The sequence below is a fragment of the Rhea pennata genome, chromosome 8, assembly GCF_028389875.1.
Source record: "Rhea pennata isolate bPtePen1 chromosome 8, bPtePen1.pri, whole genome shotgun sequence".
NCBI classification, from domain to species: domain Eukaryota; kingdom Metazoa; phylum Chordata; class Aves; order Rheiformes; family Rheidae; genus Rhea; species Rhea pennata.
The window spans coordinates 16,474,521-16,498,819 of NC_084670.1; the positions used below are offsets into that span (position 1 = coordinate 16,474,521).

General features: G+C 40.5%; 1 protein-coding gene across 1 annotated transcript; it reads right to left on the reverse strand.

Moving 5' to 3' along the window:
* Positions 1-265: 265 nt before the first annotated feature.
* On the reverse strand, positions 266-23,312 carry LOC134143390 (vitellogenin-2-like). Its single transcript, XM_062581431.1, has 35 exons — positions 23,273-23,312; positions 23,093-23,113; positions 22,759-22,916; positions 21,114-21,365; positions 20,784-20,945; positions 20,476-20,624; positions 19,741-19,891; positions 19,478-19,635; positions 19,230-19,395; positions 18,576-18,701; positions 17,361-17,579; positions 16,741-16,958; positions 16,528-16,625; positions 16,096-16,220; positions 15,350-15,451; positions 14,630-14,749; positions 14,323-14,512; positions 13,879-13,972; positions 12,999-13,184; positions 12,484-12,628; positions 11,487-11,715; positions 11,228-11,403; positions 10,519-10,869; positions 9,983-10,030; positions 9,732-9,818; positions 8,253-8,465; positions 8,020-8,162; positions 6,615-6,753; positions 5,789-5,924; positions 4,475-4,661; positions 3,050-3,141; positions 2,485-2,582; positions 2,247-2,406; positions 968-1,129; positions 266-381 (listed from the first exon to the last, which is right to left on the reverse strand). Exons 1-35 carry the CDS (start codon positions 23,310-23,312, stop codon positions 266-268), a joined length of 5,217 nt encoding a protein of 1,738 aa, XP_062437415.1.
* Between the last annotated feature and the right edge of the window lie 987 nt (positions 23,313-24,299).

Consider the following 24,299-nt stretch of genomic DNA (forward strand, 5'->3'; position numbering starts at 1 on the left):
CCGGGGCCGGGGCCTAGGCCGAGGCGCGGCCGCAAAGACGGGTCTGGCTGAGCGGGCGTGGAGAGCAGTGCTTTATTAGAGGGTCGGGCTCGGGGCAGGCAGAATTATTCTGGAGATCTCAGTAGCTGCAGAGAAAAGCAGTCTCGGGGCGGACGGGGCATTACCCGTGCGGTCCGCAACAGTTAACGCCCGCGCCGACGGTTTCCCGGAGGGACGCGCCGGTGCTGGAAGCGACGCTGGTAACCGCGCCCAGCGCCGCGGAGCATCACGCGGGGCAGGGCCGGCGCTCACAGGAGCACGCGGTGTGAGCAGGAGCTGCGCTCACCAAGTCCTCAGATTTCTGGTCTAACCTAGTCTGTGCTTCCACGCTGAGAGTGGAGTCTGTAAATAAGAAGAAAAAAAAGAAGTCGTGGGGGGCGGGTTTTAGGCACCGAGGGACTCGTGTTAATATGAGCATCCTCGTGGTCTTAGTTTTTCACATCAGCATCTGTGTGCCGTGGTGTTACTCAAAGCTGTATAAAATGCTTTCCCACTGAAAACAATAGATTCTTCGAAAGCAAGAGTACAAGGATCATACTTAGAGTTTTAGCGTGTGCAGCTGCTGAAATTTTCTCATTTCTATGAAATTAAATTCAGATTAGACTGCTAATATTGGTTATGATGGTTGGTAATGAGACATTTTATAGTGTGCAAAAATTTTAAAATATTTCTCCCCCCCCCCCTTTTTTTTTTTGAACAGGGAAGGCTGAGATGTGGCATACTGCCATGAATTAGGGCATTTTTTCCCCTGCTAAAAATTCCCAACAGGCTGAGTAACTTATATAGGACCGTCACATGAGCCCTGAGTTGGACTGTAATTCTCTGTGGCACCAGCGAGAGGATGAGGAATACAGAGCTGTATGGGAGTAAGAATCATACTCAGCTATTCTAGTCATACAGTGCGCAAATACACATTTTACAGACTTACCAGCTGCTACACAGTGGAAACCAACAGACACAGGAACAGTTTTGGTTGCTGAACAGCCTTCTACACAGTGTAAAACTGGCTCAACAGAGTAGCATTTTGAGGCCTTTTTTTCAAATGCAACAGGCTTCTCAATTCTTACAGGTTTGCGCTGCAGCTTGCAAGCTATAAAACATGGATTCTTTTAAAGTATCTATAGAATTTAAATATTTTCTTTAATCAATTTGTAAATTAGCAACAACTAAGAACAGTGCATATATCAAGTGAAAAAAGATATGTGAAATCCGATCTCATTGAAGTAAGAGTTTCCATCAATGACTTAGGCTGTGAGAGAATCAGGGCAAAATCACAAGGACGTAAAGTAGGAATTAGGTAAGACATAGGTGTCCAAATTTGAAAAGATACTTGTGAAAACCCCTGATCAACTGATATGAAACTTCACATAAACTCTGACAGAATTTCATTTTTGTCAGTAGTGGCTTAGTCATCCATATTTCAATTTCTGCAGTACGTCCAGCATCACACTGCCAGGGCTGAGCAGCTTCATCTTCAAGCCTCCACGATCAAGTTTTTTTAGACCTATCTCCTCAAAGGATCTTGATCTAAGAGTATATTCAACAAAAGCCACTGTGTGCCCACAAGGTTGGGTTCCTCACAAAGTGCAGTACGCCCTACCACTGTCAGTTATGTTCATGTAGTCGTTTTTGTACAGCAGCTAAGTCATACGAACAGTCATTCTAGGGCTGAAGGTTTTGGATTAGGTTCATCTTCAGCTTGAGGTAATCAAAATAATAGCTATTCCCTGTCTGAGTTTCCTTATATTTTGATAGCTAAGTCTAGAATATTTTTTTTTTCTGCCAGGAAGGTAAAAGTCTGAAAATAACAGAATGGAAATAAGGGATGAAACTGTAAAGAATTAGATATGATGTCTTTTGTCATCAATTGAACTACCTGCTTTTCATAATAATGTAGCAGCTTTTACCTGCCTGGTATGGCTTAGGGAATTGTACAGTTACAATTTTATCTGGAACACACATACTTGAGGTAGTTACATAATGCAAAATAAATTGATGCAAGAATGCAACAAAACCAGACCTTGCAGTGAACTACCAACTTCAGGAAAGAGAGACTTTTTAGCCCATAGACACTAACCACAAAGATAGTGAAAAATAGCTAATCATGTTAAAATTGATATAAATGGACTATATAAATCTTATGGCTCTTCATGTGATTAATTAATAGTCAAAGGCAATGATATTAATATATGTTTGAATGTTAATACCTCCAGTACAAGGGTCTTCTGGCACAATCCAAGACTGAGCAAAACTCACTGCATCTTTAGCTAAATATCCACTAGGCATTTGAAATTCCCTTTCCTTCTCACCGTCGTATTTTCCACAAATACCACATGTTTTTCCAGCCATCCAGAAAGCAGCCTGAATCTTTGTGAAAATAATACACACATTTAAATGCATATTTCCTTTATGAAAATAAAAGCACCGAGAAAAACAAAAGAATACCTCGAGTATACGTCCATCATAGTATAAGTTATCTATGCCATAGTCAGGAGCTTTTAATGACAGGCCTTTTTTTTCACTGCTGATCAGCATGCTTGCATCTGCAACAAGAATGAGATTTCTTTGAAAAGAAAGTTATTGTTTGGAGTCTGATCTGAACTTCCTGTTAACTTTATAGGGAATTAATGTAGGCTCTGATATATCTTGAAAGAGATGGGGGAAAATGAGAAGGTGTATTCCCCATTCTACCCTGGAATAAACAGAGGCTTAGTGACTAGGTCAGCTGCGACTGGAGTAGCTCTTAGTTGCCTGTCCTGTGGGAGTCTTAGCCCAAGATACCAGAGCACTGCTTTATTTAATTTGTGCAGAAGTACAAAAAATTGACATTCTCTTTCTTTGCTTATCTTTCCTGTCACCCTCTATAAAAGCCAGCATTAAGTTATGATAAAAACAGCTAATTTTCTCATATTAAGGTGAACTTTATCTGGAGAGAGTGTTGCAGAATCACATTCTTTCCTTCTTTGAGAAAGCAGAAAAGATTAAATGAAAAATCAAATTGTTTTCCTACCAGAATTAGATGTGTATGGAACATCTGTTGGAGCTTGAACACCATTTATCTTCAACTGGATGAGTCCATTGGAAACATACATGTCAACCTCACTTTAATTAAAAGAAATGAGTATAAACAAATGCTTCTCCTTTGTGCTACTCAACCCACAATTTCTAATCCTGGTAGAACCAATACTGCAACATGTTCAGATCATTCTGGCATGAATACTTGTTACCCTTCAGGATGAAAATAGAGGGAGCCCAGGAAAAAGTGTCAAGAGGAGTGCTCACAAAACACACTTTCCTAGTTCTACCCAACTCAGACCTTCTGCTTGTGGCCACAGTTCGGGAGGGGAGGTACCAGGCTAGCTGGATCCTTGACACACAAAAAAATATAACTACTCTTTCATTTGTATAAGTTGAAAATGCTTTACATTTCAAAGAAAGACTGGATTCCCTACTGCAGTTATGATCTCTTGCAGTTATGATCTCTTACAGCTTGAATATTCTGTGCATCTTCTTGAGAGCAGTATTGCTCTTGTAAAGAAACACGAAGCACAAGCACATAAAAAACAGTACAGTTGTATGAAATGATCACAAATGATACAATAGCAAGGAATCTCTTTATCACAAAAGGTACTCTTTCTGAAAAGAGCATCCTTCTGTTTAGCCGCAGAACAGGTCCAGGGAATACTAGTTTCTTTCAGTTCTCTAACATTATGGCACAGTTAGGCACACAATGTTTCAAAAAAATAAATAATTACTTGTAATAAAAACATGCAGATCAAAGCCTATTTATTCTCTTTGAAGAATACTTCCAACAATAATTCTGGTATGCATAATCTCATACCACTTCAGAGTAGCAGGCTATACATTTATAGTAGAGCCTATGATTGCGGAGGTGATTATTCTAAGATGAAACAATGTGAGTCTTAAATTAATTTCAAATAGATTTAGAACATTATGCAACAACTAAGGGATAACCTAAGAGAGTTGTCTCTAATATGGGAGAAGTAATTCCCTTTTTAGCTATGTCCACTTCTCACCTAGTGTGCTGAGATGACTGTATGTGCTAATTAGTCTAATTATTAGTTTAGTATAGGAGGTCAGACTGAATTGTTATAACAGTCTCTTTTGGCTTTGTTTGTCTAACTAATTACTAAGAACTAAAATGAGATGGTTAAATGCTAAGAAAGTAATCAAGAATTTCAGGTGGTAAAGACTTCAGATTCCCATGAACCTCAGATGTATTTCAAAAATAAAGGACTTTTCAAAGACAAAGCAAAGTCCTAAACTCCACTGACATTACTAGAGCACTTTCCATTAACATCAATAATTTCTGCATGAGTCTTATGCTGGTACCAATCTGCTCTGACAATCTGGTCTTCACATTTTTAGCATCATCAGCTTGACACTATTTATCATAAAGTTTGCAATTACTTACTGACTGGCAAGTCTGACATTTATTGCTATAATGTCAGCAGACTCTTCAGGTCTCTTCATCATAACCAGGAATTTTAGTTCTGGACTACAATCCTGAGCCAAGACATGGTAGCAATTTGCAGGCATTGAATAGTTAAATTCAACTCCATTGAAGGTTGTGATCATATTTTGGGAAACTGAACAACGAGCTGAAAAAAAAATTAATTAAAAGTAAGCCTTTTATACTTTATATAAAGCAATTATTTAACTTCAGATTTTTGACCATGTTCTGGCCTTACTTATTCCCACATGAAAGTCAAATAATTTCTTCAGATGAAATTATTCTGGATTTGCAGCAATAAAAACGTAAAACTTTGCCAGTCCACAAACAAAGCAACCCATTCACAGTTCAGTCATTGTGTATATAAATTCTGCTCTCAGTTGTGCTGGTGCAGCTCTCTGTATATGGCCTTTTGACCGTAGTAACTGTTGCAGTAAACAGAATTTCTTAATTAATATACTGCTAACACCAGAGGAAATTCACTAAAAAGAGCTGCTATTTGGCAGCATATTTGTCAGAGAAATGGCTTAGCTATACTGAGTGATACTAGGATTAAAAATAGAAGATAGTGAGGAAAAAAACCTGCACTATAGTAAAATTCTCCCGTTTTCACTGCAGTACTCTTTTGCTGAAAATCTTACCAGCTCTGATTACTTTCCAGCAATTTCAATTAACACAGGCTAGTTCGGTATCTACCAAATATAGGTATGATATGAGCCCACTGATTTCAAGCAAATTGTGATCTCTTATTCCAGAATTATGCAAAGCCTTTTCATTTAAAATTTAACCTGAGTAACATGATTAGCTCTTAATAGAGGATTAATGAAATGCTAATCCCTTCAAAATAAAGTACAGGAGGTGAAATTAAGGGGTAATTTTTTGCAGTTGTTTTGGCTTCTATGTAACAGCACTAATCAAGTGGAGCACCCCTGAAACCACTTGAATGTCCTTGTCATAAATTTTATGGCATGTTCTCCCCAGGAACAATTTCCACAGTGAAGCTCAGACACATTTGGGGACAATGCACCTCTTGCTCACTAAAGTCATCAACAAGTATCAGTGAAATCCCAATTTGAATATTTCATCTTTAATATAATTTTCCTTTTCTTTACGTCTTTGTAACCTCACAGATTTTCATTACAAACATGGTTATTTCTGTCAAGTCCAACTGTTTTTTTAAGTAAGCGTGAAATAATTTCAAATTTTGTCAAAAGGTCAGAATCGTATTTACAATGTCTGCAAAGTAAATGCTTGTGCATACAGTTAATGGCTGACCTTTAAGACTTTCAATGATTGAAAATGCTGCTTTGGAAAAGAAGTTCCAGTCAGAGGACGGTAGTGTTGAAGTTGGTGTACTTGGACTTGAAGGGAATGGTAGGGGAAGCCTTATGGCTCTGTCATAAATTGTGAGCTGTAAATCAATCACAAAACAAACATTACTGTAGATGTAAAATGTAGTATGGTGATGAAACAACATTTTCCCATAATATTCAAAGAGAACTGTGTTATGTACTAACCGAAATCTAAATTAGAATCGAGATCTAGGTCAGAGCTAAATATAAGTCAGGTCCTCTTTCTACAGCTCAAACTAGCTCTACAGTTTGAAATCTATAGAATAATTGTGTAAATGAACTTTGATATTCACCTGCACAGTCTTCCGAGAAGTTGCATATCAAACTTCTTCACAGTCTAAACAGTCTGCTTACCTGAGATGCACAGCCTCTCCTTACCTATACTTTGAGAGGCCATTGTGACTCTCTAGAGCTTTGTTCTATTGTTTTCCAAGACACAGCAAAATCTAGCATTTTCCTGAAAATTAGGGGAGGAGTGGTATTTTAATCAATTATTGTTAATCTATTATCAATTATGATTGTGTTATAATGACTTCCTAATTTGATGTGTTTGCTTGCTACATGAGAAAGAGAAGTGTTATAAAATACTTTCATAACAGAACCAACTATATGAATGTAATACCATTGTAATGGGGGAGTTTCTTCATAGCTTAATAAATTTTAAAGAAAACTGTGTTTAACCAAAGCTATTAACCTTTGATTTCATAAGTACTAAATTCTCAGAGATAAAAGATTGTGGAAATAGTTACATCAGGCAGCTTGAGAATCACATCACAGGTTCTTGGAGATGTCAAAGCCATAACCATGGTTGCCTGTCGAGAGGGACTGCGCTGTTGCCTTTGGGAGTACCCAAGCATATATGCAGCTCCTGGAACAAATGTGTAGAACCTAGAAAAGGATGTGAGTGATTTCACTTATCTATCTTTGAAAACTTTGCTTAATATTTACTCAGACTAGAAACACTTAAAGCAATGTGCATTCTGTGTTAGATGTCATATAGCAGGGTTTGGTGTTGTATATGCGAAGAGGGATAGGCAGACTAGAACAGTGTTAATGGGTAGCATAGTCTTGAAGAGACTGGATGGCAGCATGCTATGAGGGGGAAAGAATAGCCAACCTGTTTTAAATGTTTTAAAGACATTCAGTGTTGAAAAATAGGCACCAAATACATTCAAATAGCTAAAAATTAGATTAGGTAATATCTTTTAGTGAGGATCCTATGCTTACTAAGATTGTCAATGAGTAGACAGAGGGATTTGTATCATCATGTTCCCTTACAAGCTTGGGACTCAAACAAACAAATACAGAAAATACACCTTTAAAAAGGCTTAGTCTCAAAGCAGAACAAGGATGAGTTCTGTTGTTTTGCTCCAGGATATTCAACTGAATGGTTTCATCCACTATAGTAAGAGCAGATAACAGCTCATCAAGGTAACCTCTAATATAAAAATTATCCTCTTCAGTAGAAATTTGTTAACTAAATCACCTTTGTCTTTTTAACTTACAAGTTTATGTTGCATGTATGCTTATGTAACTGAAGTTCTTATATGTGTCTATATTTGGCAGCACTGTTAAAAAAAAGATTGGGCTTGGATATGGATCTATAACAATGATATTATTGGGAGGAAATGCCTGTATGAATAAAATAAATGAATAGTTTTCTTACACACAGTGTCACATAACATTTGCTATTTAGTGTGCAATTAGCCTTATGGGAAGTATTTATATCATATTCTTCAGAAACTGGCTGTGAGGTGCCTAGGTCAAGAAATCACTCTCTTAAGGCGCCCTCTACAGTCGAGACTGGCTCCCTCAAAAAAACAGAGTTAGGTTTCTGCTCTGAGTGGCCCTCTGAAGCTCCATTGATTAGGAAGTATCAGGAGACCAGGTTCTTAATTCAGGCACTTTAAATTAAAAGCTACAATAGATTATATGAAGCCCATTATCCTCTTTATCCTCTTGTTTCAAGTGGTTTTACTGCAAAAAAAAAAATGCACTAAGTTTTGAGAGAATGAATACACAGACAGACATGTAATCTGATCTTACAAAATCATATTAAGAATTTTTTTCTGCTCAGAAATTGTAGAATTAAATCTGTAATTATGTGGAGCATTGTCATATGTGGATTTTTCAAAAACTAAAATAAAATCTCACCATCTTGCAGCTCTTCGGATTCTTGAAGGTACTTTTGGCCACTCTAGCTTCATCTGCACAGCTGGATGAGAAGCAAATTGCCCTGCTGCAATCTTAGAAGCAATCTTATATTCCTGGCAATCTTGGCCCCATTTTAGAGACCCCTAGTAGAGGTAAATATATATTTTTTTTGTATAAAACTAGTAAGATCATTATTTTTTATTTCATTTGAGCTGATCAAATTTTAATCTTACCAGCGCTTTATGGGGATTTATTACTGAAGCATCAGCACAGAGTTTCCATCTGCTTGGTCCTGTGATGCTTGAAACAAACATCTGTATCCTAGATCTCATGGGCTGTATATCAGTGTATAGCACAAGCTGGAATCCTGTCTGGTGCCCATTTTTTTGGATAGCATGAAGAACTACAGCCAGTATTGGTGGTTTAATGTCTCCCAAAAATTTAGGCTTACATCAGTAAAGAGGGAATAGAGACCACATAAGTTATCAAAGCATTAAAATGGATATATTAAAATCTTAAATAAAAACTATTCATAAAGGAAAAGTTTCATTTAAAAAGTCTTTTAAGACACCATTGTATATCATTGTTTGATCTATTCAATTCCAATGTAGTTTTGCCTCCGTCTTTCAAAGGAGAGCTGTCAAGACCTATGCAAGTAAAACAGTAATGTCATGAATCTTAGGGTAGAGTAATTTCAGTGTAACAAAAGGGAGTATGGAATAGGAACCTACTGTATGAAGAAGCAAGATTGCCCCTGCATTCTCTTCTCAGCCAAAACTCCTTCTAAAATTACTGTCATACTGACTTGTAGTTTAGGTAATAGTCTTCTTGAATAAAACATGCTTAGCCAACTGTTTAAAACTGTAATAATTTGTGTTGGTAGAGGGATCTGTTCAGTGCAGCCCAGACTGTGGTACTTGCACATTAGTGGTATGTGAAGCAGTTCAAAGTTGGAGACTTGTGCCAGGTGACAGCAGTTGCTGCCAGCTGTGCCTGTGGCCAACCTGGAGGTCGATGGAGTGGGCATGTTCCCGGCCCAGTGACTGCTGGAGATTTGCTACCATGTGCGGCAGTGTTTCCCACACAGGTCCTAACTAGTGCTAGAAGCTGCACTTTCAGGTCCAAGTGACAGGAGACCAAAAGAAGTAATTTAGGCAACATGGAGCCGGTGAGGGCTTGGGCAGAAATGGGAAAAGAGTGAGGCTCTGGTGGGGAAGAAGGTGTACATGGCAAGAACGTCGAGGCTCGGGACTGTGAGGAGCTCAGGGAAGCAGTAAGTGTGGTAAAAGGGTGGATGAGGGAGATGAATTCAAGATACATGGAAATGGGAGGGGAGAAGGTAGAACAGAGATTTTTTTCGTCAAGCTGCTTAAACTTAAAGCAGGGAGCTACTGGTGTGGTACAGAGGGGATACCTGATTAAAGTAAAACTTTTAGTATTCTGTAAGTGTGTTCTCATTTTTACAGTGAATTGTTTACTTAATGTTCCAGCGTGCACATTAAGCATATTCTAAAAAATAATCAGTGGTTATTGAAGGTTCTCATCTTTCTTTATAAATGCAGGGAATAATTCTACATAGAGGCTTTTAGTTTTCTTCATATATATTATAAATAATATGCTAAATCACCATATTTCTATTCTGTTATTTTAAGTTTATATTAACTGGAAATCCAAAGTAAATATTTTTACTTCTTGTAGATTAAGGTGCTCACCTGAGATATGGCCCTAGAGATGCCTTCATCACTAGCTGAAGAAGAAGAGGAGCTGGTGCTGCTGTTCAGGACTTTCCTTTCTGGATCCTGCATCAACAGAAAAAAATCACCCTGGAGCATGTTGTTTACCATTGGAAGTTGTTGCAGAAATAATTTTTCACATTTTATTCTCAGTGATCTTAAGTTTTAATTGCAGTAAAGCTAGTGAAAGCAGTTGTAGATCCTTCTCACAATATAAACAGAAAGTGTACCTCTTCATCAGTTGGCTTGAACCGAAACTGGTAAACAGCTAGATTTGCCTGTGAAAATAAACAGTACATAAGAAGAATATCAAGAGAAGACACAAAACTAACTTTTGACAATTGCAGTAAAAAGTTCAGTGTCAAGTATGGAAAAGGGCAAAACAAGATCATATCTTAAGACATGCTTTTGGAAATTTTCTTTCTGAAATCTTTCTGAAAAAATGTGGTACTTCTGAACTGAAATGTTTCAGAGAACTAGAATGGTTAAAAATGGGAAACAGTTCTGCTAGGTTACCTCATCCATGCTGTAGCAAACAGCCACCCTCAACAGTCTGTTTCCTCCTTCTCTGGTCCATGCCCTACGCGCACGTATGCTTCTTTGTGAGTCTTTACACAACCAGCAGGGGCATACTAACCATATCATCACCACTGAGTTCTCTGGAACTGCTGTGCTTTTAATTATTAAAGCACACTTTCTTGATTTCTGATACAAAAACATTCACTCCAAGAAATATAATAACCGAAGTCTAGTCTGAGTGAATTACCTGTTGGCTGGAATATGCACTATTCCCGCTGCAGTGCTTGTCTCCAGAGTGATCATCTCTGCTGCTGCTGCTGCTGCTGCTGCTGCAGATTTTACTGCTAGAAGAGTCGGCGGTGCTCTTGCTGCTACCATTGCCCTTGCTGCTGCTCCTGCTGCCATGTTTCCTTCCAGTCTGTCTTCCTGCTTTTTTCTCCTGTTCATTTCTGGGCTCTTTGCCATCAGCAGAGGAAGCAGTGGAAGAAGCGGATGAACTGGAGAAAGGGGCTGCACTGGGCTCTACCCAGAGATCTGTAACTGCAGTCTTGTTTTTACTATGAATACGTTTCTTATGGTGCTGTGTTTTATTTGTGACCTGCAAAAACAGTCCAAAGAGTGATGGACTAATAGCTTGTTCTGTAAAATTTCTCTGGGTGCTAGACAAGCTGCTCAGCGCAGCCGTGCAAGGAAACATAACTTCCTTGCCCCAATCACTGCAGAAGCTGCACTGGAACTCCTCCAGGCCAAAAGCCACCTCAGTAAAGAGGACCAGCCTCTGCTGGATGCATCCCATGGGTCCCCTTCAGGCCTGGGACTGGCCAACAGGTCTTTCACAGATAGGTTTCTAACAAGCTTGTCCTTGCTGTCCATTGCCAGTTCTCTACATTGGACTTCAAGGGCTTGGCTTCATTTATTGGAAAATATTCCCCTCCTCCAGTCTCGAAGTCTCTTACCTTGAACACTTTTTCAATGCCTAGAATCTTCTTTAGTTTAGCTTTTATGTTCTCATATGGAGATGATGCATCCTCTTCCTCAGACCCTGAGCTTACCACGTCAATTATTTCGGAAGCTGCTCTGGATCCTGCCTGAATCTCCAGCTGTATTTTGTCAATATCAGCATCTGTATGAACTAGAGTAAAGATACCTGTTTTCCAGAGTTACAGTACTTGAGCAGCATTCACAGAAATTAACAGACAAGCTTGTTTTCATTACCTGGTTTCAAAACTATTTTGGCTTCATGTTCTCCAATTAATTTGTGCAGGTATGTATTTCTTAAGAAAGCAGAATCTCGTGATTTTAGGCTGAGACAAGCGTAACATCCCAAACTAGCTAATTTGCTACAGAAAGTGCGTGCATGAGATCTTCCTCCTACACTGTGGTGATGTTCCTCTTCTGAACCTTGCTGGTATCCCCTTGATATCACATTAGGAATATTTCTTTGCTGCATTAAACAAAAAACACAGTAAATAAAAATATTTTGCTCAGAGAAAAAATTTGGTGCAACTCCTAAATTCTTTCTTTTATTTCTGTTAATTACAAGAATGACAACAGTTTTGCCCACATAAGGAAGCACTGCCTAAAAATAGAGAGCCAAGCACTGGAAGCAGCGGGATTTCCTCCGAAGTGCTCTGTGAAAGAAGACATTTCTCCTTCCCAGTGTTTTCCAGGCAATTTCTCACAAACTTCTTATTAAGAACCTGAAAGAGCTCTGTGGAGAAGCTATTTCTCTGCTCCAGTTTTGGGCTACTAGCCCTCTTGTTCCAATTCAATATATTATTCCCATGTTAGCAGCAGACCTCAGCAGCTAAAGAGCACATAAGAGAAGGGGCTGCCGCAGTCCACTGCAGGGATTCCCTCTGGACTTGGGAATAAAAATGTACAACCTGCCAGAAACTCATCGTTTGCACATTGCTCTGGCAATCCCTGAGAACAGGGATATTGTACAAAGGATGTGGCCTCCACACCCTCTCCCCTAGATTGCAAAGAAACAGCAAGACATGCTATCAAAGCAATACTATTTGCACAAAATGAACTTGAACCCACTGGGACTTATATTAGGTCTGGTTTTGAATATGCCAGGCACCTGTTGAATCTCACAGTTTAATGTTTGTGATTTTGCAAGGCAGTTGCTGGGTTGTAGATGCTCAACCTCTGAGAAGTTGTCTGTTCTCTCCCTGCTTGCTATAGTGGTGGTCAGAGGCATCATTACCTTCTCATTTCCATCTCTTGAAGGTATTTCTGATGACTGAAACCGCTGCTCAGGAATACTCGGTACTTCTCCTCTAGGGAGAATATGGGATCTCTTTTCTGAATCTATTTCTTCTATGTTTCTTGAAATAGCATAAACTTCGCTCCTGTTGAGACAATAAATGGTATTAAATGGCACACCAGTAACATCTGATTTTGCTCACCCCTGCTGGCTTTAATTTTGAAGAGATATGGGCAATACTGTGTTTTTCCATATTTTAATCAGCATTAAGCCACCGAGGCAGTACTGACCTCATCAACATGCAGTCAGTTGATGTCTTTCTCATGTGACACAGAACTTACTTACCAATATAGTTATATGTATTAAAAAATCTTTGCTGATGCACAAGAGAGAATATCATTATATGGCTGCCAATATACAGCTGGGCCTAACAGAGTTGCGTGTTTATGATTTTATAACAAGGAACTAACAATCAGTTATACATAACAAGAAAAATGCAACAAATCCTTCTTTACCTTGCAGCTGCCAGCTCAACTTCCTGCTGGCAGGGAGAGGTTTCAAGCTTAATACTTTTCTTTTTCATGTTTATCCTGGCATCAAATTTCACTGTAGTATTGGCACTGAATTCTGCACGAAATTCAAGACCACTCTGAAAGTATTGTGTATTAATCCCCATCATTGCAATCACATGAAAATATACTCTGAAAGAGTGGAAATAATTACATATTAACATGCACATATTTAACCTGGAAATGCAAAATTGCATTTTCACACTGTTCGTTTTATCATAAGAACTATTATTGATGGATAAAGAGATGTATCATGTAAGGAGAAAAAGCTGAAGTGTCACTGAAAAAAATGAAGGATTTATCTGATAAACAAGGCTAACATGGATCTTTTCACTATTTTATCACTGATATAGTGCCCGAGGACCATCTAATACCAGAATCTTCTAACAGCTTCAGCCTGTGTCTAGATTACTGTTATTATTAACTATTAATATTATTATTGCAGTTGTTCTTGCTAATCCAGAACACAACTTCCTTTTCCCTCTGAAATTCCCCCCTTCTGATGAGAAAATGACATTGAACTTGTAAAACTTTTTCGTATGCAAGCAAAGGTATCTTCACAGCTGTAGTCACTAACCAGTACAGATGGGAGCCTTTCTAGCTATGGCAGAGCTCTGCAGCAGGGTACAGTGCCCACTGTCAGGCTTACCAGATTGTAAGGTAAGGTAACACATGACTGTGTTGCTTCCTCATAGCTTCACTATTCCCAAATCTGTGACAAATAAAGCCCTTTTATAACAACAAGCTATCACATATCTATTTCAAATATAAATGAATGTGCATGCACATTTATATATGTATATGTGAAAATATATGTCATCATTACTTTGGCTTGATATTAGCATGAACCTCCATATTGGCTTCCAGCAACTGGGAAGGTCTAAAATTGCCAGATAATTGTGGTGACATCTGTATATCAACTGCAAGAGACAGAAAGGAATTATACGAACAGACTAGTAATTAATGCTGGTGATGAAATTTTTTTCAATAAACATAGTAGTTAACACCTGGGTAGTGCTTTTACATTTTGAAATACTCTGCACAATTATATAAAGCTTGTTACTCTGAAACAGAATTACACAAATATTTTCCACGCAAAACACGCTAATTACTTCTCAAACCCTTTGGAAGTAGTGAACACTAGTATTTCCACATTACAAGAGTATTTGTCAGGATTACAGAGGGATTTAATTTCAGTGGAGGGATTGGGCCACACTTATTCCAAGGTAAACTTATGAGGAACGTGCTCCGTGAGGTGTTGGAAGCTCACCGGTGGCCGCAGTCTGGACCAGGGCGACACTGCACAGGCTGAACTCCAAGGGCAGGCCCACGGCTGTGGGGACAACATGCCGCAGCTCGGCCACCATCCCTGGGAGGATCCATTGTCTGGAAATTCCTCGTCGGGCCTCATCCATCACTTTTTTCACCACTGGCTGCCAGGTTGATAATCCAGTTAGGCTCTGAAAACAGAGAAATAGGGTAAATAGGTAGATTAAAAAGAGAGAGAGAGAGAGAGAGAGAAGGAGGTGAAATTATCCAGCACCTCAGACAAAAAAGACAATAGTGGTTGTCAGTACCGTCATAGTCTGTTGAATGACATCTTTACCAATGTCAACAAAGGCAATCTCCTGGCCAAGTACTTTCACATAAGCAGATACCAGAGGGTCTTCAGGAGGCAATTCTTTCCACCCCAAAAGCTGTGGTATTAAGGAGAGATGGGGGAGAAAGGGAAGAAGCAGATAATGTTATTTAAAACATCATAATGTTGCATTAACAGAGACTGGATCAAATCAAAAGGAGGCTAACTACAGTTCCTTAATCAGAAAACCAATAGAATTCACATAGCTCTGAACTAAAATGGCCTTTCATATGTTGCATAACTGACCTTAGTGGAACTTTCCCCAAAGGAGGATATTTTTTTTTTACTGCAGTAAGTAGTGGACAACCCCCAAGAAAAAGCTCATGAACAAAACTCTTATCCAATAATCATTGTAAAAGAGAAGTGCAATCCTTACTGCATAACACATGAATTTTTGCTACCATCATCATCATCCTTTGTACTGTACACTGAGGGCATACTTGTGTGGCGTGCTGACACGTTGAATGAAAAGCTGTCATCCACTGATGCTATAAGTGCAATACAAGTACCTCTTCCCTGCGACTAAACATGGCAACTTTCTCCTTTCTCACTGAAATATCACAGGGACTGCTAACTGCTAGATAGGCAAGTGATACTACACCAGCACTGGTGTAAACTGCATATTTCAAACACATCAAAAGGATAAGTATATACATACCATTTTACCAAGTTCTTTCACTGTCTTGTATGTATCATATTCAGTAAAGGGAATATTATGTTTCCTAATAATACTGATTAGGCTTTGTGATCGGAGAGCCACCTGTAGGAAACAGAGTTAGGCATCACAGCAGAAGAGAGTTCAGGAATACTTTTGTATGTAGTAATACTCTCACTGAGGCCACTCTAAATGCATACTTCATGAAGCTATTACACTTATAAGAGTATGTCTATTTGGCAGACAACTGCAGGCTATGACTGCAGATGGTGAGGACATGCTGAGGTGGCTTTGAATTAGTCAGTAGGGATAATTTTAGGGTAGCGCAAAGCTCAGCGCAGGCTACAAAGACTGCTCAAGAAGCTGAGTAAATGGCTGCATGCTCTTACATGGAGCTTCATGCTACCCTGGCTGCACTGCTAGCCAAAATGTAATTTCAGCTGCTTATTGCCTGTACTTATGCAAAATGCCCAAAATGTCACGGGACTTTAGGAAGGTAGAAGAAAGCTCAGCTGCCTAAGCTTTCCTTTGCTCTCCTATATTTTCATGTTTATACCTAACATGTTTGTAGCTGAATCTATGTGTCAAGATGCCCAAAAACATGTGAAATCATAACCATGATCCATATTTTCCCTTCCACATCAGTCCTCACAGCTAAGGATGGAGTTAAATGCTACATCATAGTCCAAATGGCTTAACGAGTAATATTATATCTGTAGCTGGGATGGTTGTTGTAATGAATTATTTACCTCAACAATATCCGTTGCAGTATTTGCATAATATCCTCTTACTTTCGTGATTATATCAGATGGAAATATAGTGCCAGGATTGTTCATTAGATAAACTCTCCAAATTGCACCAGCCTTATATTCAGCTATAATAGGAATAAAATGCAGCAGAGATTTGCAATTGGGTCTCCAAGATATATAGTTCGTGTCAGATGCTATGTACATGCTGTATTAGATGACAAATGATTCTGCCAGTATTCAGACACACAGGTCTTCATATTCGTAACCCCAAGAAGAGAACATAGTTCTAGGCAGAGTCAACAGAACCATAGTGATTAAAGAAGGAGGCGCTAAACCCACCATCCATGGTAGGATTTTGGATGAAAATTGTGGAACATGATAGAGGCATTTCTACATAAGCCAGAGGAGTTCACTGGGGTATGTAATACTCACAGGAATAACCACCAACATGAATGACCTTGCTGTAACGATAGCTCAGCCTGTCAAGTCTGGGGCTTAGTAGCTTAATGGCAATGTTACATGCAGCAGATCTAAGTAATAAAGAGTTAAAGGCATAAGATTGTTGTTGTCTGTAATCAAATTCTTAGAAAAATATAAGAAAAATCACTATTTGCAACTGAAAAGTTCACTTTTTCCTCTACTTACAAATTATAGAGCTGTGGGATCCTGCCTACTGCCAAAGCCTTCATGTGTGAATATGTGAAACTGGCTACCTGTAAGCTGGTCTCCTTTAGTAGCGAGCTGGCCATAGCAGTTACAGTGGGAAGAGCAGGCTTAGTTTCTAAGAGGACAATACAAGCCACCATTCGGACAGTAGGAGCAAGTGAATTGTCCATAAAGATCTGGAGCAAGGTTTCTCTTACCTAGAGAAAGATACAGCCTATGAATATCTTGTTAAGAAATTCTTCCTAAACAGCATGTCTGATCTGCACTGAATGGAGAACAAAACACTGTGCAGAGACTTGAGTATAGAAATTGTCACTGAAAACAAAGATATTGTTGGGTGCACAGTGAACAGGACTGGAAGAAACAGTCACTAGTAATGGGCTCAACATGACAGTGATTAGAGCAACCTTGTTCCCAGAGACATCAGCAAGGACAGAGGTGATGTCAGGAATTTTGCAGTATGGGCAAGTGGAAAGTCACTAACTGAAGAACCTGCCCCAGGTTGCTAACATTACCTGATGTTTTTATTATTGCTGCATCACTAAGTTAACTCAAATCACATCTTCTAACACATTTGTTTAAATAATAATTTCAATTACTTTTGCAGGGTCTTTTCTGGCGATTTTTCTCAAGGCCAACACAGCATCAGCATGAATTCTATTTGGTAATGCAGCTGCAGAAGGTGAAAATGTTGGCAAAAACTTGAGGATGCGTTTGATACTGGCTGGCTCTCCTGCATTGCCTATAGCTTTCAGAGCCAAGGCCATATCTTCAGCACGGCCTTTGCTGGCAGCATCAGTAGCAAGATCATGGAGTGGCTGAAAACAGAGCGTAATGTGTTAATCACTTCAAGTAATAATTTTATGATGATACATAAAAATGTGCATTGCCATAACAAACACAACAACTACTGGTGCAAAACCTTGAGGGAAGCTGTTCTTATTTTAATTTGTTTTTCCTTAAACAATGTTGTAGCTGATTTTAAATCGTACCTGAGCTTGAGTTTTGGGATGTTCCTAGCTAGATGTCTGACCCAGGTAGTATTTGCAAGTTTGAGAACGGCACCAGACTGATGCAGGGGTCTCTAAAGGACTGGTGGGCCTGGCACCACTCTGTCAGCCCTGCCAGCCTGCATGCCTGCCAGGCCTGCCACAGTCTCAGAATTATACTTGCATAGTTTTCACTTCTTATGTCAATAGCTGATTTACCTAAAAGTTTTTGCTATTCTGAGAAGATTAATTACTTTTCTCATGGACTGGCTTTGTTTCTATCTTTTGGGGAAGATTTTAATCACATGCTAATGCCAGCAGGCCATCTCAGCGCTGTGATCTGCCTGTCTAAGGGACTAGAGTGTCATAGTCCAAGGAAAATGATGCAACATTTCTGATGGTGATATGCAGTTACGAAGCTTTAGAAGGCCTGACCTATGATACATCTAGAGCTTTGCTTATATTCACACTTAGTGCCTTTTTAATAGATCTTTAGTATAATCTACTTACTATAAAAGAAGAATCATAATTACCCTGCTTTAATCCTAAATGTTATACATAAATTTAGTTTCAGTTTGTTTACAGAATCCACTATCCCCAAGGGCTTCTACCTTTGAAATGCTGAACTGTTAAGACCAGATTTTTAGAAAACATCAGGTTACCATTTCATTCTATCTATCTTTGCGATTTTGCAGGCAATCACAGCTAGGAGTGAGGCACATAAACAACTAGTTACCTAATTACCAACATTGTGGTGAGAACTAAATTAGAGGCATTTTTAAAATGTCTTCACTCCTTATAAAATATGAAATGAGAGCCACCTACCTGAAGAAGCTCATTACGCAAAAATGAAGCCTGAGCACTGTATCTATTTACCATGCAGCCATATGCCAGGTAAACAAGTATTCGAAGCATTGGTGCTTTCTGGATTTGGGGACATGTCAGAAAAGTCTGCAGAAGTAAGAAGTAGCATTCCTTAGTGTTCCTATTTACTAGAGCTGGAATTTAGTGAACATTTCCCTTGCATTTTAGAAATAAATAGATACAATTATTTTGGATATTTCTTAGATTTTTTAAAAGTTAAATCAAATGCCAATCTTTCAGATATAATAACAATATTGTTGCTCCAATTATAAAGTATGTACTTTTACCTTTGGTTATGTGATATTAAATGTTTCTTTTATATATATATATATATTTATGTTTTGGCAAAAGGAAATCAGTGGCAATTTTCCTAGGATTTGTGGGTTTTAATAGCATTAAATAACAAAATCATTAAAATACTTTAATGTATTTTAATGTATATACAGGTATTTGGAAACATTTTCTAAAACACATTCTCACAGTCTCGATTTTTCTGAATATGCTGCATTTTACAGTATTAGAAGGAAATGTGTTGCATGTTACACTTATAATCCTGCAAATTCACCATTAAAAATGAATGCCTGGGATATAGAATGACGAATAATGTGTACTCACTGATGCGATTTCTAGGGTTTGCTCATTGGGTGTAACAAAATGGAAGGCAAGAGGGAGAGTCACAGCTGCTTCCCAGATGTTCAGCTTCTCATGATGAATTTTTTGCTTAAGGAATTTGAACGTGTCAGTAGCTCCAGCAGCACAGATTGCACTCAGAAACCAGTGCCTGCCAAGAAGGGAAGGATTCCTTATCTCCATTACCTAGTATTTCTCCAATCAGAAATGCTGGCTGAAAGCAATGCAGTTACCTGTAAGGAGGTTCACTTGCAAATTGCACCCACAATGACTCAATTTGATCAAGGGTCACTAAGCGAAAAAGCTGGATCATCTGTAAGAATTTGGCTGAAGCTTCTTTACTGGATCCTTCTTCATTATACTGAATTAATTGTCGCAGTATTTCTGGTAACTATGAAAAAAACAGAAAGTATAAAAGACTATGTCTAAAATTGTTTTCTGATAATCTGTTAACCTTACAAATAATGAAAGAGTATGAAAAATAAGTATCTAGTACCTGCAATTCTGGATTTTTGATCTTTATTAGATGGAATGGCATCTGGAATAGTTCTCCTGAGAAATTGTAATGGAGATTCCCATGGTTGTGCATTTCAGCTTCTGGTGGACTTATGGGAGTGCTTTTAATGTCAACCAAAGTCAATTCTTGTCTTTAAGGGAAAGAAAGAAATGCACAGCTAACACCTTATTGACTTGTGCAAGCAGTGGATATATAAAATTGTTGCAGTAGATTGAGTGGTGCCCAACAAGATAGTTATATTGACTGCAAATGGATCAGGCACTTCTCAGGTTCATTCATTATCCAGGTTATTTGGAAATAGCATGGGCATGGTGGGAACTTTCACCAAAGTTTGCAAAAGTCACTGAGAGGTTGCATATATTGCCAGATTTAAATTAAAGGGACTGAAAATGCAAACAGCTGGATCCAACCTGCCATGAGACACTACTAATTTTCCCTGGAGAGCCTTGGCTTCAGGAAAATTGGCTGCTATCGTGCAGCAACGTCATCTCTGCTAATTACAAAAAAAAAGTCTTGTTCACAGGTAGGGCAGAGATCACTTGCCTGACCCAAGAAACCAACCCCAAAGAACCTAGGACTTAAAAAGCCTTCCAGTTGCAGTGAAATAAGATACTTGTTTAACTCACTCATCCTGAGTAAATATGTTTTAAGCATCTCATCCTGGCTCTGATAATTATAGATGCACTTACAGGCACACACTGTAACTACTCCTACCTTGCTTCCATGACAGCAACACCATCAGGTTCATTGAATGGAGCAATCTGATACATTTGTTCAGACACAGCAGATGTCATCAAGGCCTCACTGTCATTATACTTCATCTTGTAAGTGAACATCATTGTGCTTTTAATGTTTCTGACTTTCTAAAAGTGCAGAGAAACTCATTTACGAATAGGAATAGTCAGTAGTTAATTTATCACAGATGAGCTAAATTCCTTATTAGCATCAGTGCAATGGATGTGTATTAAACAATTGCTTATGCCAACAATGAGTTTGGCAGCATATACTTGCACTGTTCATACCAAGGGGCAGGTAGGACAAGGGCGGATGTAAGCCATTCCTATGTTCTTCACTGCTTTATCCCGGCAGTCAGTTAGATCCTTGCTTTTGGATATGGTCGCACGATTATTCTTGCTGTCATCCTGGATAACGTATCTGGTTTGGCAGATGCCTTCAATCCCAGCCTGTGAGTATTGATAAATGCAATGAACTTGTGAAGCCGAATACTTGAAACAGGCCTTCATTACAGACACAAATAGATAAATGAAAACTGCCTGGGAAGTGTATGTGCAGGCATGTTACTATGTAACAGTAAAATGAGAGTAACAGTAAAGGAATGGAAAAAAACAAACCTCCTGTAATTCATACACATTTTGTGACTTTTTGATGGTTATCTGCATCATGTTCAGAATTCCTCTCACTATGTTAATACATATCATGGGACAGTCTTCAGGGGCATAAATACTTCCAACCCTTCCCTCACTGTATTCAAACTTAAAGGCTTGGGTGAAACACGAAGCAATGGTCTCTGTGAGCTTTGAAGCTGGGGTGAATGGGTCCCTGGGCCAGAAGCCATTGTATTCTTCCAGCTTTGGTGATCGAATCTGCAAATAAAATTAAGAGAACATAATCATCATTTTTTCCATCAATTTAAAACAATGCAATAACAAAGAAACCAAACACTTCAGTCCATAGTGAGGCACAAGCCACTTGTCCAACACTGCAGGAAATGCTTTCCTTCTTAACTCCTTGCGCTGGTCCTAGGAAAAGGTCTTGAAAATACAATTTCCATAAAGGATTTCTGCTAGAAGAATAAGAACATGCAATCTGTCTTCAAAAGCTCTGCAGATCTGGTAGAGCTTACTGGCTATTCAAGTGAGTGAAACATTGGCTGTCAGCAATCTGTATGGAAGAGAAATTCTCTGCTTTACCCAGGTTTTCAGTGAGCTTTTATTTCAGTCTAAAAAGCACAGGCAAGCCATCACTCAGGCTGCCTACCTGAACACACGGTGACTATATAGGCTGCTGCTCACTGCACACCATGTCCCAGACCAGCAAAACAAAAGTATCTCTAACGGGGAAGCTGAGCTGACCACAGGTCCTTAGAAGGCAGATGGCCCAGTGGCAGCTGATGTCCTTTCATTTGGATGTGGTTTTGATCTATTCAAGCTTATGAAGCTTTCGAGCTTGCTTGCAAGCCCTTGGCTGCTACCTAGTGGGAAATGTGTGCCTACATGCACATGCACGTACACATAAACACACATACATCTCCCACCCACATAGATAAAAATACAGATTCCTGGTCAGTGGGAAATGGTGTGGTTTTAAGTGCTCGACTTTCTTCTAGGCATTTATAATTACTGCTGGCAAGTGTGACTTACTTACCCTTTTGTCACGTTAAGTCCTCAAAGTAAATCCTACTCAACACTTGTGCCTGTAACTGCTAAAGCTATAGCAACCATAACTAAGTTATAGAGAGCCTGTAGTTGCAGAAGTGTGTTATATTCAATAACAGGAATTTCCTCCTGCTCTTTGAGTAATATATGCATGGGATTCAATAAACTATTAGGATAAATTTTAAGTGTTCTTCTACAGCTTTCTCCCCACATGTTTTCTTCTAAGTCTCTTTTTTTTATGGCCTTCCGTTCCACGCCAGTATTTTAAGATGTTCCTTACAATTTTTTTTCATCAGAAACAGCCCTCCCAGATCTGCCCTCGTTATACCAGGCGCAAACATTACAGCTATTTCTTCATGTTCGAAGTCAGTGCCTTTGTGAGCAACCCCGAAGGCCGGGTGAGGGGACGGAAGGGGACTTCTCCGGGGAGGCGTCGGCTCCAGCCCGCGGACAGGCTGGCAAACGCGGGCAGCTCACGCTCGCATCCTCATCCGCCCCCTCCCTCGGGCCTAGTCGCGTTTCCTCGGTAAAACCACGGTGGGGGACCTCTTTTCAAACCGTATTTTTGCCCGCGGCGCTCGCCCCCCGCGGCGGCGGTTACCCTCAGCACGTGGCCGTCGTGGTCGGCGCCGGGCGGGCGGCCCAGCTCCAGCCGGCAGCTCAGCCGCGCGCCGGCCGCCGCCCCGCCGCCGCGCCGCCCCTGCAGCACCAGGCCCTCGTAGCCGTAGCGGTAGGTCCAGCCGGCACGGAAAACGGGCTCTGTGGGGGGGAACAAGCGGAACAGCTCCGTGACCGCGGCGTTACGTGACAGAAACGGAAAGAAAGGGGAGGGGGGGGGGAACAAGGAAAATCAGGAGAGCAAAGGGCGAGGCGGTCTGCTGGGTGCGAAGAGCGCGAGGGGCGCCGTGGCCGGGGGGCGAGGAGGGTGCACTCACCGAGGTCCCGCTTCTGCCCGCCTGCGTGGGAGGAAAGAGAGGGACACGTGAGAACCCCCCGGCGCCCCTCGGCCCGCTACCCGCCACGGCGGGCGGCGCGGCGGAGCCGTGTGCGGCGGCCGGGGTCCTGCCAGGCCCCGCGGCGCGGAAATCTCGGCCGCCGGCGACGCTCAAACCTACCCGCCAGGGCGAGCAGCAGCGCCAGCACCAGCCCCTTCATGCTGCGGGGCACTGAGCGCCGCCGGGGACTGTGCAGCTTTTATAGAAGAATTGTTAACGGGCCCGGCAAATTTTGTTGAGTTATCAATTTTTTATCAACACCGGGGAGCCTCGGCGGCGGGGGGGCTGGGGACGGGGCCGCCGGCGGTGGCTGCTGGCCCCGGGCCGCCACCAGCGGTTTCCTTCTCGCCTCAGCACCTAAATGCGCTGAGAGGAACTGCTGAAACAGAGGTGCCTGAAAGTATGAAAATATAAATATTAACTGTGCAAGAAAAGCTGCTAATTACCTTTATTCGTTGGAAGCAGCTGGTGCTCTTATGGCCTGTGCTAACTTTGCCCAGGTTATTCTGACCTGACCGCAAGGCACCGATCTTATCTAACTGATAGTGGCTCGGCGGGATTGTGCAAAGCCGCCGATAGCCTTCTCATGACACCAGCTTGTGGCCCCCCGGTACCTCATGCTGCCGCCCCTGGCACCGCTCTGCGGAGGCGCTGCATTACCCCAGCGACACAAACCTTCCGCGGCCATTGCAAAGGCCACGGCTAAAAAGCACTGACGTCCTCATTTTACTCTTCTGCCATTTCTTTCAGGGATAACTAATATCAGCCCTTTTGGCCCAAATTAGCCCAAAGTGGAAATTAGTGAGGGTTGCTCCTGCGAGATGGAGATGGGTGAGGCTACCAGGCGTTACGGTTGCAGTCCTGTTTATTTACAAAGATGAACAAAGTCCTGTTTGCCCGAACTCGCTTCACTTCGAGCAATACGGGGCAGCATCTTCACCTTGAGGTCCAGCCCCGTTTCCTCCCCGGCTCCCCGCAGCGCCGCTGTGTCTTGGCCCCCAGACTAATCCTATTCTATTAGTGGGAAATTGAGGCAACCGCTTCACAGGAAGGACCGGACCGTTTGCTGACTAAATTCATTTAGTTTCTCATGAACAGCAGTGAATCTTATCCAAGACAGTTTAGCTTTCTTGATGTTCTTTAGTTA

Coding starts and splice junctions, on each gene's coding strand:
- LOC134143390 (XM_062581431.1), bottom strand. CDS start 23,312: ATGAAGGGGCTGGTGCTGGCGCTGCTGCTCGCCCTGGCGG. Junction 17,580..18,575: donor TGCGTAATGAGCTTCTTCAG/GTAGGTGGCTCT, acceptor CTCTGTTTTCAG/CCACTCCATGATCTTGCTAC. Junction 14,750..15,349: donor TGAAAGAACTTGGTAAAATG/GTATGTATATAC, acceptor TTAATACCACAG/CTTTTGGGGTGGAAAGAATT.